At 48.0% G+C, this 18,501-nt stretch overlaps 1 protein-coding gene and 1 long non-coding RNA gene across 5 annotated transcripts in view; one reads left to right on the forward strand and one right to left on the reverse strand.

Annotated features, from left to right (window-relative positions):
- The window catches only part of MYO1D (myosin ID), a 161,888-nt gene extending 147,143 nt beyond the window's left edge, over positions 1 to 14,745 (reverse strand). For both annotated transcript variants that reach the window (XM_087770098.1, XM_087770100.1), the window contains exon 1: positions 14,605 to 14,745. In XM_087770098.1, coding sequence (XP_087626224.1) covers positions 14,605 to 14,699 — 95 coding nt within the window. In that variant the 5' untranslated portion in view covers positions 14,700 to 14,745. The remainder of the gene's footprint in view (positions 1 to 14,604) is intronic.
- A 1,279-nt stretch (positions 14,746 to 16,024) lies between these two features.
- Positions 16,025 to 17,150, forward strand: LOC104018916 (uncharacterized). Of its 3 annotated transcripts, XR_015707542.1 has the most exons (4): positions 16,025 to 16,050; positions 16,246 to 16,272; positions 16,330 to 16,601; positions 16,839 to 17,150. It is a non-coding gene; the product is annotated as an uncharacterized LOC104018916 (long non-coding RNA). The 3 variants fall into 3 exon arrangements; XR_015707541.1 differs by having other exon boundaries at positions 16,031 to 16,050; positions 16,246 to 16,601; XR_015707540.1 differs by lacking the exon at positions 16,025 to 16,050 and having other exon boundaries at positions 16,144 to 16,601.
- The last annotated feature ends 1,351 nt before the right edge of the window (positions 17,151 to 18,501 follow it).

Below are 18,501 nucleotides of genomic sequence, written 5' to 3' on the forward strand. Positions count from 1 at the left end.
TTCTCCGAGCTCTCTGATGGGGCAGGCTGGAGCAGGGGGGTCAGTGAGCAGACGGTGGGCATTGAATGCTGAGGGAAGGGTAAGGGAAGGAGGAGGTCTGTCACCCCGAGCGAGCAGGAGTCCCAGGACCCCCAGCATCACCTTGTGCCACCGGTTCCCACCCTGGAAGGCTCTTGGGGATCCTGAGCAGAGAAGCAACAGATCCTTTTTCCAGCCAAATCAGTTCCCAGGCACTAGCACGAGCACCTGAAAGCACCTAAGGGCAGGGACATCCCCACTGAAAGCCCTCAGTTCTTGCATCACGTTAAAGTTCCCATTCTGACATTACCTGCTCCACAAAGTCCTTCTATTGCCGGTACCTTCTCTGTGTTCGCACAAAATTTCTGTGAGACTGAAAACTACTCCACTCTTCCACTCTGAGCTAAAAATGTAATTTCAAAGGCAAAATCCCTGACGCGAGAACTCTAAGGCAGGAGAAGTTAATGCCGGACAACCCAAGGGGTCGGTGGCGGTGACAGCAGCACTGAGCCGGGAGGTAAACACAAGGCAAGATTACAGACTGAGGAATAATATTCAGCACTGGCACTTGTGAGTTATTTCATGGGTCTCATGATAACTATTGTTTTTTTTTAAATACATCCTCCTAGAGTAAAATGAATACAACCATCTTCACTCTTACTAAGAGAGGCTTTTAGCTTTCATCACTGCAAAGAACATTTTGAAAGCAACCACAGCATATCCCAAAGGCCTAAGTGTCAGAAAGCAGAAAACAAAATCTGTGAATGGTTGAGTTTGTCAGTGCTGCTCACTCACCTCTTGCACACAGTGCATGTCCTTATTGATAAGTGGATGGCTTGTTCATGACACAGGATCGGATGTTTTTTCATGTTATTTCCTCCTCACATTAAAAAAAAAAAAAAAAAAAAAGGAGTATTTGGCACTCATAGCACTGGAGCGCACAAAGAGTACCAAAACCCAGCTCAAAACTACAAAGAAATTGCTGCCTTCAGCGACACAAATTTTTAGCTTGCAAAATACCCATTGCACTCTATTACTCGGAGAACGATAAAGTGACAGTGTCAAAGGCTCCCGCTATCCATGTGGGCACCCGGTGATGACCAGATGGGGGGGCACAATCGTGCAGTTTTCCTACAGGCTGTTACACAGCAAATCACTTGGGATCTGGCCATTAGTGCTATCAGCTTCTACATCAAACGCCTCATTAGGATAAACAGAGGCTGCTCATTTATCTTAAACTGTTTTGGGCTAAGGCAAGCCAATACATCTACATATGAAAGGTTAGAGGGTTGGGGTTTTTTTCCCCTGAAAGCTTTCCCAGATTGGCTATGGGGCTTACCGTGCTCATCAAGAGAGACAAGAATTGGCACTTAAGGTGAAAAATACTTTGGCACTGCCCAAAGGATGTGAAAGTGGTGTGGGAATTACTATTAGAACAAGATTTCTGACACATAACCGACGTACATGTATGGAGGAGCCTTCAAAAAGGCAGCAAAAGCGTCTTGTAAAAATAAGCCATGATACTGATCCTGACTACTTAAATGTTTGAGCTCTCCGAGGTCTTCCCACATCCCTAGTACAACATAAACCAGACCGACCAACCAAGCCAGTCTTTCTGTAAGAACCTGGTGATTTGTTGCCATCCTGCAATTTATTTTGGTTTAACAGTGTACATTAGTACACTAACAGTGTACATCTGTAACCCTAGCAAATTTTTCCTTTAATTTAGTCAAGGTGCTACAAAATGTCTTCAAAATTCACTAACTTTACTGTATTTAACTTTTGTTAAATTTTTCCAGATACAAGGACAATACAGGAAAGGCAGAAGGTTAAAATGTCGTATCAGATGGAGTTTAACATTTTGAAAGATTATGACCCAATTCAACAGCTTCCATGATTCAACTACGTTTGCTACACAATACATTTTTACTGCTCCCAAGCTAGTTTGTACAATAAAACAAGTGAAATTACTCTGATCTGTCTACCTGTACGGGGTCTACTCATTAACTTCAGCAACAGCCTCTCAGCAAAGCAGCTGAATTGCCGGGTACAAGTCAACTATGGAAAAAAACCTCCTGGGAGGAGACCAAGATCGACTAAAGAGTTTTTTCCCCAAATTCAGTAGCAACAAATCTGGACTGGCCTCTGAAGTTAATCATGGTCTATGGTGTGTCACCAGAGCCCCAAAACAACGTCATCACCTCGAAGAAATCATGGAAACAGTGAAGATCTATCTGCTCTAAGCCAGCTGCTTCAACTGTTCCTTTGTACAGTGAGCAGCAGGTACCACCTTGGCTCCTCGATGAGAGGATCAAAGATCCAGAAACCCAACAGAAGCAGGAAAAAAAAAAAATCAGGCATTCTTTAACTAAATGAAAACGTTGAGATTTACATTGCTGCTTGCTTCCTGCATGACGAGGGATGCTACACATAGCATCTTTTAAAAGATGGGTGTCTACCATCACGCTTGCCTGGCTTTCATACTTCTACCTACCAGCTGCATTCCTCTCCTCCTCAGGGCAGGAGCACTGAGCATCCAAACCCCACAACACCCATTGCTTCAGGCATTCGGGGTGACCGGCTGCACCAGCCACCCCTCCACTACCCACAGGAATGGAGTGACAGTACCTAAAAAGAAAGAAGGCAGCCAAAATGTTTTGGTTAAAAACAAGACTCGTTTTGACAATGAGCAGCCCCCCTTTAAGTCTCCAAAAATGTAAGCCCTTAATGGGAAACATGTTTGCTATCAACTGATCGGAAAAATTAAGCAAAATATTCCCAATTATTTCAAAATTGTTCATCTTGCCTTCCATTTCCTATCAAGTCTGGCTTGTATAGTTTTATACCAGGTTTAAAAAGGTTTACACGTATCTACTTTTTCTGGGCGTTTCCTCAAAGGGGTTTAAGTTCAGTGTAACTAATAAAGATTCAGAGAATTAGCTGCCAGAGACTGGAGATGTCTAGCTTAGGAATGTCTGCATCCTTGAAAGCCAGGATACACTACGGCCCAAAAAACAAGTTAAGAACCAACAAAGACAAGATTTCTATTGTTTGTTTTGCTAGAGACATAAATGCTACATTTAACAGGAAAAAAAAGGGAAACGAATATACTCCTTGTTATCTACTGATGCCTGCAGGCATACACAAACGTCGCTGTTAGTGTTCTCTTCACCTTAAAGAGGTCAGCACATAAACCACATAAAGCAAAGTTACTTTCTTACTGCGACACAGACGAAACTCAAAAAAGGAAACACTTTATTATCACGAAGCATTGTCCACAAAGTTATACATCTAACCCTCGGTCTTATTTTAGAAAGTCTCCCTGGTAATTTGCCTGTGCTTTTGAAAAGCAAGTAATATGTTTTGAATTATAAGAGGTTACAGGGACATTTTTGTGGTAAATTTGGATTTTCATTTGCAAAAAAAACCCCTCAGTGCTACAGAAATCCTTTCGGAAATAACATTTTTTTGTCATTGCTAAGCACTTTTCAACAAAGTTTAATAGCTACTGTTCCAAGGAGCTGTTTACATCCAGCTTTAAAAGAATACCGAGGTACTTACGTCCCTGCAAGCAAAAGGAAAAGCAGCACGGCGTCTTTCCGATATTTTGAGAAGCAAACAAAAGCGAGTATATTCTCCGCAGTGTGCGGGGGCAACAATTTTTCTAAACAAGTTCACTGAAAGACTCCCGGTGCTCAGGGTCTCGTATTCTGGGATTTTTCTGGAAGCCTAAATGGTACTTACAGCTCTTTGAGTTTTCTTTCACTCGTTCCCCTGGCCTTTACACCCAGGATCAAGAAGGAACAAAACGCCAAATAAGCTGGTTTAAGAAGAAGTGGAAGGCACTATTTCTAGCCTCGGAAGTTTATAAACTCGATATCCAGTTGCTTTATAAACAGTGCATGGGAAGAGAGGCCTTCAAACAACAGTAGCTGGATTTTTCCTTTGAAGGTGAAACTTACTTCATCATTCATTCTTGTAAACAAAATAACCTATTTAGCTGAAGTTTAGCAATATGAATAAAAGCAAAAGTTTTACTGTAAACATCTAAAAGATGTCTAGCCACATGAAAGCTTCATTGTGCTCTTGATAACCGTGATGGAAAGGCTTTTACAACCACCAGAGTTTTTGCAGCCGACACGCCAGATTTTACCACCTCAGTATAGCATGGAAGAGCTCTGCCGAAAGAAAGCCGTGCTGTTCATACAGTGGGAAAAGAGAATTTTTTGTTTTAGTTTGTTTTTCTTCGCTATTCATGGTGAGACAGCCTTTGCTGCCATCCAGTAAGCTGTTAAAATACGGGTTCTCATTATTCCTTGGCTGTTTTGCTCCCTGGACAGAATGATGCAGTAAATTGCTCGAGCCCCCTTTAGTTTCCCTACTGCGAGTTTGTCCTGGGCCCCATGAATAAAACCCAGTACAATGATGAAGGCACTGGCCAGTCTGATGCTTATAATGGAAGCCAGATATTAAAGGGAACCTTTTTGGAAAGTTCCAGCTGGTGCCCTGAAGTATACTTCATTTGAAGGGCAGCAATGTATACCTGCTCTACAGCAGAACGAGACTGAGAACCTTTTCATCAGGAGCCGCGTGATAAGAAGACTTATTCAAAGGTCGTCAGAAGCTCCAGTGAAACGCTGCTTAAGTTGGCTTGATGTAAATAAAGCATGCAAGATTGCCTGTGTACAGGGGCAAGCACAGAACCACAAACTTAAAACATTCTGTTTGGAGATGGAGTTGGATACACTACCCTAAACTAAACATTCACCTCTTGCAGCACATCATATACCACATACTGCGCTGAGTCCTGCCACAAATCTCCAATTTTTATTTCACAGGAAGACGTAGCGAGCCTTCAGGCTTCCCAAATTAACTTACATCAACCTTAAATGGGAACAGATCACAATACTATAAGCAAATTATTCTCTACCTGAGCAATCTCAGATAGGATAGCATCGGACCAGCCTCTGCCCAAATCGAAGAGCACAGGAACTCCCCCAGGCATGGATCCAGTATGGAACCAGGAAACTACTTGAACAGATCAACACGATAATCAGCAGTTACAGCATACCAAGCCTCCTACCACGACAAAGTTTGTGTAGGCTTCATAAACTAGGCATTTAAGGAGGCGGCGGTGTCTTTGTTGAAATTTATATGGCGTTTCTTCCATGCCAGAAGAAGCAACTGAGGGAAAAATACACGAACGCTCGTCAGAAAGTTCTCAGACAGTCATGTTAACAGATCAGTGCTGTGGGAAAAACTGATAAACATTGGAAGGAGATAAGCTGTGTTTCTGAGGTCGAATAGGAAAGAGGCGAAGAGATAGGTGAAGCAGATAAAACAGAAAGTAAAAACAATCTCTGTAGATGCATTTTGAACAAGCGCATGTGGGAAAGGGGGGTTTGCCAAGGCGTAAGACAAGGAGCGAGCACAAAAATCAGCGTGAAAGTGACTCTAGGCAAGAGATTCAGCTCTGCGTATAGCTCAGGCTTGGGTCTGATATGCTGCAGGGGAAGCAAGGAGGTTTGACTTCGAATGCAAAGGCCTAGAAAGGACCGCGCCAGATGGTGCAGGCACAACGAGTGGATTGCTGTCCAGAAGAGCTCGCTTGCTCCAGCCTAAGGGAGCTCCAGCTGACTCGCTCGGCAAGGCTGAAAAGATCCCACCGAGATCAGAGAAGACATCTCCGCCGTTGGGAGAGCTGAAGGCACATGAACAGACGCTTCAGCAAGGGGGAAAGTTGGGCAGAGGCGTCCGTCTGTATAAAGAAGGTACTGAAGGCAAGAGGAGAGAGAAGTCACCGAGGATGACCAAGAGGATACTGCAGTTATAAAAATATGGCCAGCAAGAGGAGAAAGGAAGGCTCAGGTGGGACAACACTTCTCGGAGGCACAGTGAGAGTCAACAACTGGCAGCCTGGAGTGCAGCAAGAAACATTCAAGGACGAGAAATGACATCACAGCAGGTAAGCCACTGTCTAGGGACCACCTAACTGGTTTAATGCCATATTTTCACTTTTTCTGGAATGAATGCTCTGGATCAGACCAGCCCAACAGCCACACACTAACTGTTCTCTGAAGTCTCATGTATCTCAAGGCTGGCAGGTCAAAGCGGGCAAATGGCAGCAGCAGGGCAGACCACTGCCAACTTCTAAATCTAGAAGGGATGGCGAGCAACATCACAGCAACCAGGAAAGGCGTGCTGCGAAATGCTTCAGCAGACAGGTAGGGCAGAACACGATAGCGGTGAGAGACGTGCATATTCCAACACTGTTCAGGGAGAAAATTCAAAATTTGCACAGATAAATACTTTGAAATTTGGGGGGGGCAGAGTGGAAAGTACCATCACCATCAAGAGTTAAAGCAAGAACAGGCTCGTTATGCCCCAGCACTAGTCACACTTGTACGGATGAGCCTGAGAAGTAGTAGAGCACCGCAAGACCATCCATGATGACAGGGTGGGTCCTCTGGCTTATCATTAACAACTGTTTTATTTAAAAGGTCTTTACATGATACCCCCCTCCTCCTACCTCAGCTTCTCACTGCCAGGCTCTGGTATCTGTTGTCTATCTAAACCACTACTCACAAACAGAACCAGTCCGCTGTCCCTGTCAGCTTGCAGCAGCTGGGCCGCACGCAGGCCAGGTGAGAAGAACACTAGCTGAAACGAATCCCAGGAACGAGAAAAACCTCATTCCTAGCAAAAGATAGAGGTTATCTGAGAAACAGTTTAATGGTTTAGATTTGAAGAAAAAAAGTCTTTTCACCAGGTTAAAGCTATCTAATGCCCCTTTTTTACTCCCAAAGACAGAACAGTCTCATATCCAAGCTGCTCTCTTAGGATTTGAAAGCCCCACAATGAAAACTTACTTCCCCTCCTGGTCTGTGTAACAGAGACAGAAACACCAGTACATGATAGCAGTAGTGTGAGCTGAGATCTCATCGGATCTAACTGAGAAGCCCTGAAAGAACAGAAATCTTCTTCCAGAAATTGTATTTCTGCTTCTGAGAACTGGAAATGAGCATTTGCCACAGAGAGACACACAGCTCCTTATTTAACACTTACAGGCAACAGGCAAACCTGTGTTCAGACATCTGCTTTCTTCTCCCCCCTCTCAGAATTTCTTCATTCCATAAAAAGGTGCAATCATGACCCAGGGACTGAGAAAGAAGAGCGATGATGTAACAGTCAAATATCTAGCGAGATCTGCATCTATAAAAGGAATTTGAGTAAGTGTGACGAAAGGGGAAATGTTCAGGTATGTAAAAGCTTGCTCAGCCCAAAAGGAATGCAAGGGGCGGTGGATCAGTAAAACCATCTAAAGAGGCAGATTTTCGAACAGAAGTCAATACAAAGGACTCTTGACTAAAGGACACCACGAGACTCGTTGGAAATATTAGCTAATATTTACTATAAGGATTTGCCAGATCTTAAAGCCAACCTTTAGCTAGTGAAATTCAGAAGGTGATGATAACTTCAGTTAAGAGGACGCAGGTTATACAAGCCATCTCCAACGTGTGGTAGTCAAAAACAAGAACAGGATTCTACTTTACAGCCTCACAAACAGATGCACTGCCCACTCTGAGGGTCTTCAGGACCCATATTACTTCCTCAAAATCTACAAAATAATTGCAGAGAAGAGGCAAGGATGAAAGCAAAAAGGCTGGTGAGGAGTTCCTAAAGTAGCAGCTGACTTTTTGTAGATATCCTTTGTGTAAACAGCAGAAAAAATAATTTACTAAAAAAAGATGCAATAAGGAGCATCTCCGATTGAGCTAGCTCACAACAGTTCTGGTTGCCAAACTGATTCCGTAAGGCTTTTTCTGCACACCTGACGCCATGTGACATGAATGTCCCTCCCCAGCTTGCTGCTAGCTAGCGACCTACAATTAAATTTTGTTATCTGTGCTCTGACAAGTCCCATACAGGCAGCTCGGCATCAGCTGGTAAGCCAGGACCAGCAGGTCCGGTGCACAGCATTACCAGCCTAAGAATTAAAACTGTAAGGTACCCTGAAAGACTAATCTCATTCATAAATCTGACCTTGTATATTATTCAACACCCATGTGTTAAAATTATTAAACACTACCTCACCCACGGTGCTATAAAAAGCCTACTGTAAAATTTCACTCTGAGAAAAGAAGGTATTCATAAGTCAGGGAAGGACAGATGTGCAAAAGAAGATTCAGTGAAACTATATAAATTCAGCACATACGGAGGCAAAACAAATTCCATGCGGGACATCATCTCATTCAACGCTTCGTTCATACGAACGCTGTCAGGAAACACAGAGCCCACCTGTAGCAGCTCTTGGTTTCCTTAAGTCCCTGCAGAAATCGGAAAGCTGGCCTCGATCCTCCCTTTTGCTACTTGTGTAGTTAGGATTTGCTTTTTAAGTGAGATCGATGGCCTTTTGCATCTACGAAGATCAAGCTGGACCCTGTCCAAGCTCGTAAGTCAAATTTTGATGGACTAAGGGGAATTTTCATTCCATTCATTCCGAATTCTGACACAAGACAGCTCTCTGCAAGCTGAGCAGTTCTGAAGAAGCCAAGAAGAGCTGACGAGACTTAACTGCTGACCGCCCGAGCAGCAGCGAGGAGCGTCCCGCAGCATCCGCGGTGGCAGGCACCCCTCTCCGGGAGGAAAGCAGACTTCTCCCAGCAGCTTTTTAATTCAACACCACATGAACAATTCAAATATTCATATCTATTTAAAATGAGGAAATTAAATGGCTTAAAGGCATGAAAAGCTTGTTTATTAAGCATGATTATTTCATTACCAAAAGCACGAATGAAAGCAAGCATTCACATAATATTTCCTCTGCCAGGATTAAAGATACTTTACTACCTAGCATGAAGCCAAACCTCTCCCACCACAAATTCAACCAAAAATATGAATGTTTAAGATGGTGCTCAAAAGATAAGAAAGCCAGTGTAAAAACCCCAGTACAATACAGACAGCACCCCTTCGCTCCAACACGTTACGTAAGATCGAGTCAACGGAGGAGCAGAGAAGGTGCTATACAGATGAAGAATTGAATGCTATCACTGATCCACATCCCTGCTGAGGAAGAATTGTTCCTCATGTATCTATGGGGACTCTGATTTTCTGAAGACGGGAACAAATGAAAGTGTTTGGTCAACCCCAGAACTTGTGCATGTTTTGCCAGACCTGTTGAGCACAGATCAAAGGAAAATAACCCAGTCTCCAGATCCAGAGGACACTAAATTGCAGAACAAGAGTTTGGCCTTTCAGAACTGTAGGATGAGTGAACATCTGTGTAGTTACACCAAAAAACCGCCCGTTAGTATCACCTACTGAAAGGGGCTGCTAACAACTGCATTATAGCTTCTTTTCAGGTCACTGGGGCAATTACGAAGCCTATACATTTTCGGCACCATCTTCAGCTTCTTGTATCCAAAACGGCCTCCAAAGGAGCTGCTGTAAACCCAAGAGGCTAATAGCTGTTACACAAAACAGATCATTTTTAAGACTGACAGATACTACGGACTCAACCCACTACATCATCCGGAAGAAAAAGATGTCTTTTTTTTTGAGAGAGGCCCAAAAGGTATAGCCTACACACAACTGTCTCAAGAAAATCCCTTCAAGATATCCCTCTTCAGCATTGGAAACCCAATTCCTTGTTTCAGTTTGCTACAACCTTTTTACAGGACTACAGCCTACGCCTCACCCTTGCTTGCACAGCAAACACGCCTCAGCAGCAAACACTTACAGAAAATTCTCAGAGGAGAACCAGATTTTCTTTACAGGTTCTTGATACCAAAGATATTATTAATCATAACAAATATGGTCAGTCTTTCAAAAGTATCTGCAATAAATATGAATTTAGAACTGCTGCCTTAATATAGGATAGCTGTGAAAATGCTGGGGTTTGCACTGTAAGACATAGTTGAGAAGCAGTAGAAAAACCACTTTTGCGTATTTTTAACTAAATGCAGAGCTGTGTTTTTATTAAGTGTTGCTTTAAGAGGTCAGCAAACACAACGTGTCCAGGGAGGCAACTACAAGGACTATTAAACTGTAGTCCTTCGCATCACATCCTCAGGCTCGGGTGGGCTGGAATGACCAGGAACTATCTGAGCAGCAAGTACAGCCTTCCACATCAGGTTTCAGGCTGGAACTAGTTAAAAAAAGAGGAAAACAACCCAAAATTCATTTTATGATCATTACACCTTACCACGTGCTTTCACAGTCTTTCTTTCATGCGTCCTTGAATTCTTTAATAACCGCGACAAAGATCTATTATATTCCCAGGAGGGGATTTGCACAATGCTTACGAAAAATGAGCAACTCGCTAGAAATCAGGAAGAGATGAGTCAAGCAGCACCTGCTCACGACTTAGATGTGAGAACAGAAAGACCTTGAGCACACAGCTCATACGGGACTACCCCGAATGCTACCCTGCCGCTGCGATACGTAATAGTCCGCTTTCTTCCTGCCTTTCAACGTGGCTTTCCAATTACAGTTCATTAAGAGGCGTTGGGTTTATCCACAGTGGGGCTCCACATCATCTCACCGCCTGGCACGGCAGGGATCACGTCCTACTCTCCTGCAAAGCACTCGAGACCTTGTGAGGAGAAGCTAGCTGAAGTTATTCCTGAAGTTATCACTAAGACTGCAAAACAGATAATTCAAGAAATCAAGCGACCGCTTTGCATGCCGTAGATACCGTTTTTAAAGCTCTGAGTTTTGATTTGTTTATCAAGATAAATGCTAGTTGTACAGGATAGTACAACGAGCGGTCTTTGCAGGAGAACACAAGAAATCATATATAAACCAGAATATTTCACACTTGTGAAAAATAACCTTCTCGCCCTCTTCCTTACAAGGAAGTAAATTAAGAATGGTAACTTTTATCCCTTGAAATTTTCATTACGGCGTGATGAAAAATGAGGTGATGCACAGTTTTGCCTTTCTCTTACTCAAAAGTTCACACCGCAAGTTTCATCTACGCCACAATTTCTGCAAAACGTCAGCAACTCCTGCGAGACCGCTGCTCCCTTTCCACAAGCACCGTCTCGCTCCACCTGCTGTGGAATAGTCACAGTCACCTTAAGTCAAAACCACCCACTGAAATGAAAGTGTTTCAACAAGTCCAGAGCAGGGTGTTCTCCCTTAGATTACAGGCGGGTAACAGTCGGAGTACAACTAAATACTAGCCCCTGAATGCCAGTGAGAGGACCCGAAAGCTGTTTGACATTAAAAAGATTCCCTGGTTTAAGGCGTCTCTCAATTAATCTTATGTCCTCTGATAGGAACTGAAATGCCAGTGACTACTGGAATAATCAACCTGCCCACAAAGGTCAACACGGAACTGATTAAAGGGAGTGCCAGGCTATCTGCTCAAGTGCAAACTGCTCAAATACAGCTGTTTATAATAATTCATACTTAGGAGCACTTACAGAACAATTATCTGTTAAGGCTTTGGAGGTTTTCTATAAAGAAACAAAGCTAGCTACTGAGTCCACACTAACTGTTCCAATACTCCTGCTTTTTTTTTTTTTTTTCCCCTAATTATTCTGATGACTAAGAATCACAACCAGACACTGGTACAAAGCCCACACAGCACTAAGGAATTCAGGGACCGGATGACTTTTATTTACAATTAACGTGTAACACGCAGTGACTGCCGGAGCGTCCACATGAACTGGCCTATTAAGTAGCTGTAAGACATGGCCATGAAAAAATACTAACACTATGAGATCCTTGCTGAATCACTACACAAACCTACAAACAACAGGGCATGAAGCACAGGGATTGGAAAATGAGGTAGTAAATTCACATTGCATCCATCCAGCTACCCAGGCGGGTATTCACATCGACATCAGCCACGCTAATCCAGCCCATGTCAACACCACTAAATTCAAATATTAAAGTAATAAAAAGTGCAACTTCACCGTTTCTCTTTTTCCCACTAGAGACATCCTTGGGGAAATATCCTTGCATGCACCGAAACTGGTATGACTTCAGTTCCACCCACATCTGGGCTCACTTGGGAACTAAATCCAGCACAACCCGTCTTGGGTCAGCCAGTGACCCCGAACAAAAATAGCTCTGGCAGAAAGCTGGATTTATGGAATAGGGTGGAGCCCATCCAAGCATAAGCCGAACAAACCCGCCACTTGAAGTTAATGATGGAGAAGCAACAATTTCTCCATTCTGTTCTGCGCGTGACGAGCACAAAGGTGACTCGTGCCATCTACGCAACGTGACAAAACGCAACGTGACATAATCAACCCTTGAACAGGTCAGAATCTCGGGTGTAATTTGGGTCTGACATAATTGAAAACGTATCAGCAGCGAGAGTTAATTACCGTCTCCAAAGCAGTAAAAATAGGAGAAGCAAATGTTGCTTGAGAAGTGTAATAACACCAGCGGCGAAGCTGGATCAGCAGGCCAGGGCCACCGCTCTACCAGCAGCGTCAATCAGGGCTTAGCAGAATTTAGCAATTTTACTGAAAAGCCACACTTTTGGTAAATTCAGATCAGCTTTCCCAAATGTCCCAGTGCAGACAAGCCTAAAGTCAGGGGATCATAGCACCAAGGTTAGAAAAATTAACGGTATCAACTTTTTTTTAACAAAAGAGTCTTCTGCCCACAGCACAGACACAAGACAACCTTGAAGCGCAGGCAGAACTCTGCCTGCAAACTGCAGATTACGGCCGAAGCAACGCATGTGTTCTCATGCAGAAGAAACCAGACTTTGAATTGGTGTCACAAGGAAAAGCCTGTGCTTAAGTACCAGTGACCAAGGCATCAGAGTTAAAGGGACACCTGATGGCATATTAGATACAGCAGGGATGTCCACACAACATCCTTAGGCACGATCAGCACCCAACAGGACAGAAAAAAAACCAAACACAACAACAACAAAAAATTCAAACTACATATCAGTTGTAAGGATCCAGAATTGCTAGCTTGTTCTACTCATCCTCTTTCATACAAAATTAGCAAAGTCTACCAGTGCAAGGCACCTCTCAATTAATTGATTCCTAAACGCAACCAACATGCTACATTGATCTTTAAGTTATCTAACAATCCGCTTCCAATACTTCATTTAAATTTCTAGTACACATTAACCAAAGAATAAAAACCCCAAGAACAAACTGCTACGTGCAGGTTTCCTGCTAATTACAATGACTTTGTTTGTAAGCCCTTTGTAATACAATTAGAGTGTCATGGCGTGCACAAATGAGAAACAAATTCAAGCTTTTAGAGGCACCGCAAAATTTATTGAAATCTGACGTTTCCTCATGTTCAAAGCTCAAATGTTCATATTATGTTTTTCATAGCATTTAAACACAAATGCCCTCCCTACCCAAACAGAAATCCAAAATATAAGATAAAAAATAAGATTAAATATGCTGGTTGTTATTGTATCTGAGCCCTGAATTTGCAGCCCCACAGAAGACAGGTACACCCCGGTAGCCACTTGCGTAGCACGATTCCTGAGCACTCAGCGGCTGATGCAGCCAGACCTCAAAATCTACAGATTTCATCCGGAGGAGACAACACAGTTGCCTGAAAGAGTTTAATTTTCTCCTTCCTCAGTAGTAGTTACTGATTTCAACTGTCTTCTCCAGAACACAAGTGGCAGGAGGGGAGCAGTCTTTAAAGCCTGAGTAAAACTGGGGGGGGGGGGGGGGGGGCAGCCAATAAGTCACATTTTCATCCCAAAGGCTTCCCTTTGGTAATTATCAAATCCTTGCACAAGCAGGGGCATAAGAGTTTATCAGGAAGAGCTCACATGAATCTTTTATAACGGAAAGTGAAAGACAGCCGCAGACTTAGGGCCCCCACCGGCTGTCCTCTCTATCAGTGCTGCTCAGGATTTAATTGTACTTCACAGAGAAAACAGGGATGAAAAAGCCGAACTTTCCAAAGCCCACTGCGTCTAGAAGGGAAATAAAACCATAAAGATCACAAAATGTTAACGCAGCGAGTTTGCACAGGTGAACGGCTGTAATGCTCTTACGGGGCTGGAGCAACCTTGGACTTGGTGACTTTTACTGCTGGGGTTTTTTTCCATCTTAACTTTGCATGCGTGTCAGCGGAGGCGAGATACCTGTACGAGGTGGAGACTGAAGCAGATGAGGTCTGATGAGCGGGAGAAGCGGGAGGTTTTCCAAAGGGGTGACAGAAAGCCCTCACGGACCCAGAGGCAGGGCTTGGTGCTCCCTGGGCACCCTCATACTCACCTGGCTCTCCTGAGTAGCTCCATTTCATAGAAAATTCCCCAGTTTCGTGCTGGGTTTGCTCCACTGTGGAGCTGGCAGGCAGGGGCCAAGGCAAGGCAGGCTGAGGGGGCCGCTGCCCGCGACGCCTCCCTCAGCGCGGGGCCGGTTCAGCTCACTGAACCGGCACGGCGCACCCCCTCCCCGCACCCCGTAGCCAAATTAAGGCGGGGGGGGGGGGGGGGGAGAGAAGCGGGAAGACGAAGCCTCACAGCCCCTCACACACCCGGAGGCGAGGCGGGGGGGGGGGGGGGGGGGGAGGGTGTTCCACCGCCCTTCCCGCTCCTCACACCGGCCCGTTCCCCCCCCACCCCGCAGCGCTCACCGCAGCCGGAGGTTAGCCATGAACTCGGGCATGGTGACGGCGTCCATCAACACAAAATCCGCTTTGCCGAACTCCAAGCTCTCCTGCTCCGCCATGGCGGCGACGGGGACGGTTGGGCTCGCGCTGCCCCGGGGCGGCGGGGGGTGGGGGGGGTGCCCGCCTCGCGCCCGCCGGCCCCGCCTCACCTGCGGTGAGGCGGGGCCGGCGGGCGCGAGGCAGGCACCGGGCAGCGCCCCCTGCTGGCCCGCCCCGAGGACGCAGCCCCGCCCCTCGCTGAGGGCGGGCGGGAGCGAGGGCGCCCTCTGCCGGCGAGAGTCGCGCACTGCACCGAGGGGGGCCGCATCCTGCACCCCCGGGACCCCCCCCACACACACACACACTCAGCCCCCTCAGGATGGGGCCAGCACCCGTTGCCCCCTCTCCTTTTGCTGTAGCCCAACGCCTTGCGCCACAGAACATGGTCCTGCACCCGGAGACCCTCCCCACCTTAGGGTGTCACTGGGCAGGGACAGATCCTGCACCCAGGGAACCCCCATCCCAGGATCCCCCTGGGCAGGGACAGGTCCTGCAAACCAGGGGACACCCAGCCACCCCAGGATCCCAGTGAGCAGGGCCAAATCTTGCACCTAGGGATCCCCCCACCCCAAGATCCCAAAGCACAGGGTCAGACCCTGCACCTGGGGACCCCCCACCCTAAGACCCCAAAGCACAGGGCCAGATCCTGCACCTGGGGACACCCCTTCCAGGATCCCAGTGGACAGGGCCCGATCCTGCAAGCCAGACGACACCCAGCCACCACAGGATCCCCCTGGGCAGGGCCAGATCCCGCACCTGGGGACCCCCCACGTCAGGGTGCCAGTGGGCAGAACCTGATCCTGCACCCAGGAGAACCCCCACCCCAAGATCCCCAAGCACAGGGCCAGATCCTGCACCTGGGGATCCCCCCACCCCAGGGTCCCACTACACAGGGACAGATCCTGCCCCCAGCACCCCTGGGTGCCCCCCCAGACCCTGCTCACTGTGGCGCTTACAGAACCCCCAGAAACCCCCAATAAATGCAGAATAAAACCACGCAAGAACCTCCCAGCAGAACACGCGGGTACCACCGCAGAGCGGCCACCCCGGGCTAATCAGCTTAATGAGGCTAATTAGGGCAAGAAGGGCAGGGGGGGCCGGGGAGCAGGCACAGCCTCACCCGAAAGAGCAATTTGGGCAAGAATTGCTGGTTTGGGTGTAGGAGCCAGTGGGTGTGGGTGCGAGGTGGCGTGGCCATCCCTGCCCTTGTCCCCGTCCCTGTCCCCGTCCCTGTCCCTGTCCCCGCAGCCCGGCGGGTGCTGATGGGCTGCAGCCCTCACCTGAAAGCAATGAACCCCCCTGCTTATAGGCAGCAGGTCCTGGCTCCCTGTCTGCTCCTGGGGGAGGCTGGGGCTGGGGGAGCTCCTGGAGGTGAGTGGGGGGGAAATAAATCCCACAACCCTAAAATACCCTATTTGTGCTTTGCTTCTCTGGGGTGTTTGGCTCTGTGGGGAGGATGTTTTCTGGTCTTGTTTTATGCAACGTGCTGAATATTTTTTGTGTTATTGCAAGTGCCTAATTTGCGTGATGCTAATTAAATGCCTGTAAATGCCCTGGGAAATGCAGGGTAAGGTGGAGGACCCTGGTGCGGAGGCAGGACCCTGGTGCGGAGGCAGGACCCTGGTGCGGAGGCAGGACCCTGGTGCGGAGGCAGGACCCTGGTGCGGAGGCAGGACCCTGGTGTGGAGGCAGGACCCTGCTGCTGGTGCTCCGCTCTCCCGCAGCAGAGGCGTCGGGGCTGCAGCAAGTGTGTGTGAAACCAGCTCCGTGTGCAGGCAGCAGCGATGGAGCCTGGTCCCCCTGCCCTCCCAAGGAAGAAGGCAGCAGCTGGGCAGGCCTGGCAGAGCCTCCTCTGCCTCTGTCCCCGCAGGCAGAAGAAGAAGGTGGCTTATTCCTCCTACATCCATAAGCTCTTAAACCAGGTACGTCCTGATTGGGCTTGGGTGCAACCACCTCCTTTCCAAGCTCAGCTTGGGCATCCCTGTATCCAAGCCTGGGTGCTTGTGTGTTAGCTGAATCTGGAAGGTTTTGACTTAAAATGAAGGGGTGGTGGATGGTGCTGGGGGAGCTCTGCCGGACCTGTGCCTGCAGGCAGCTCCTCCAGCCGTGCTGCCCCATGGGTGGCTGTGCTGACGCTCTGATGGTTGCCGTCCCTGCAGACGTGGTCCACTGGAGCCTCCTGCCTGGCGGCTGCTGCCCTTGCCTGGCTCGGCAGCCCCCGGCTGCTCGGGGACGTGGCGCTGGAGGCCGCCCGGCTGTCCCGCTGCGGCAGAAGAAGCCACCTCAGCCACCGGGAGGTCCTGCTGGCCATGAAGCTGGTGCTGCTGCGTGAGCTCTCTAAGCCTTCTCTGGGATCCTCAAGCTGTGAGCCACTACTGAAGGGACCGGGCGAGACAGGACAGTCTTAAGAGTATTTTAATGTGGTTTTGGTAAATAAAGTATTTATTAGCATTGTTTAATAGAGCCTCCTACCTGGGCTGGTAGTCTGGTTACCTGCGTGCCCCGAGAAGGGGTGTGGGAGGGAGGGTGCTCGCACACATCCACCTCAATAAATATTTGCGGAGCAGCCCCGCCAGCGGGTGGATGGTCCCCAGAGGTCCAAAGGGCGCTGCCCGGCCAGGGAAGCCTCTGTGCTCTGACAGCCCAGGCTGCCCGGGGGCTGTTGGGCAGCTGGATACCTCTCTGCACCAGATTTGGCCAAGAAAGGGGAGGAAAGGTGGTTGTTATTCCAAGTCCTGGGGAAATGTCAAGCTTGGAGAGCAGCAGATCCCCTGGTGATGCTGTGGTAGGTGGTGGCACCGAGTGACTTGTTCCCAGGCTCTCCATGGAGCCCCTGCGGATGTCGGTCCCTGCCGTGCACAGGGATGTCTCCAGGTTCTCCGGCCTCCTGCCCGCACCTTCAAATCCAGCCATGGGGACGGCTGGGGTGCCTGGCAGTGCCTGGCCACCCGCCTTCCCTTGTAGGGGCTCTCAGTCCCAGCTAAGTGCCACCAGCTCCTGGCAGTACTGGAACAACATCCCTGCATCAGCCTTTCCAGGTGTTGAGCTTCTCCTCCCAGGATTGTGGGCAGGAGGCTGGAAAAGGGACAGATCCTTCCAAAGGGATCTGGCCCTCGTCACCTCGTGATGCTGGCATGAGCTGAAGGTTGTGAAATGCCTCTTCAGTGGGTTTGCAGCGGGAGGTGGTGACCAGTCTACCTGCCTCTGAGCCGCGGCTGCTTCGGCTGGTGGGCCACCATCGGTGTTTGGGGGGACTTGCTGGACCGTGTGGTGGCAAGCACGGTAGCGGGTGTCACTGGTGTAAAGCAGCTCGTGGTTATGGCTGACGGTAGCTCTGGCTGTGTCCCCGAGCTGCTCCTGTTTGCTCTCTCCATTCTCCTGTGCGTATCTAGACCTGTGTAGCGTGAAGGACTGTCACCTCCAACGGCCTTTCGCTGTTTCCACAGTAAATGTCGGGGTAACGGTTGCCTTCAAGGAGCAAGCCCTGCCCAAGGACTGAGGGTTCAGGAGCTGCTGCCCAGGAGAAGGTTGACTTTTGATGCCCCACCTGCTGTCTCTGCTGCATGCGATGCCCTGCCTCATCATCGTCCCTGTGCCAAGAGGCTTCAGCTTGCCTCAACCCTTGCTCTAGCAGTCCCGACTCTTTTGGTTGAATACGGTTTGCTCCAATTTGTGGATCTGGGGTCAACTCCTATAGGGGAGTCCCAGCTCCTGTAGAAGTAAGAGCTGCAGGTGACCTTGAGAAAACAGCCAGGCCATCCCACAGCCCCAGGCAATGCTGACCTTACCTGCAGCGTTCCTGGCCGAGGTCTATTCAATCTG

The sequence above is a fragment of the Nipponia nippon genome, unplaced genomic scaffold, assembly GCF_047370975.1.
Source record: "Nipponia nippon isolate SJK-2023a ecotype South Korea unplaced genomic scaffold, ASM4737097v1 scaffold_32, whole genome shotgun sequence".
Classification (NCBI taxonomy): Eukaryota; Metazoa; Chordata; class Aves; order Pelecaniformes; family Threskiornithidae; genus Nipponia; species Nipponia nippon.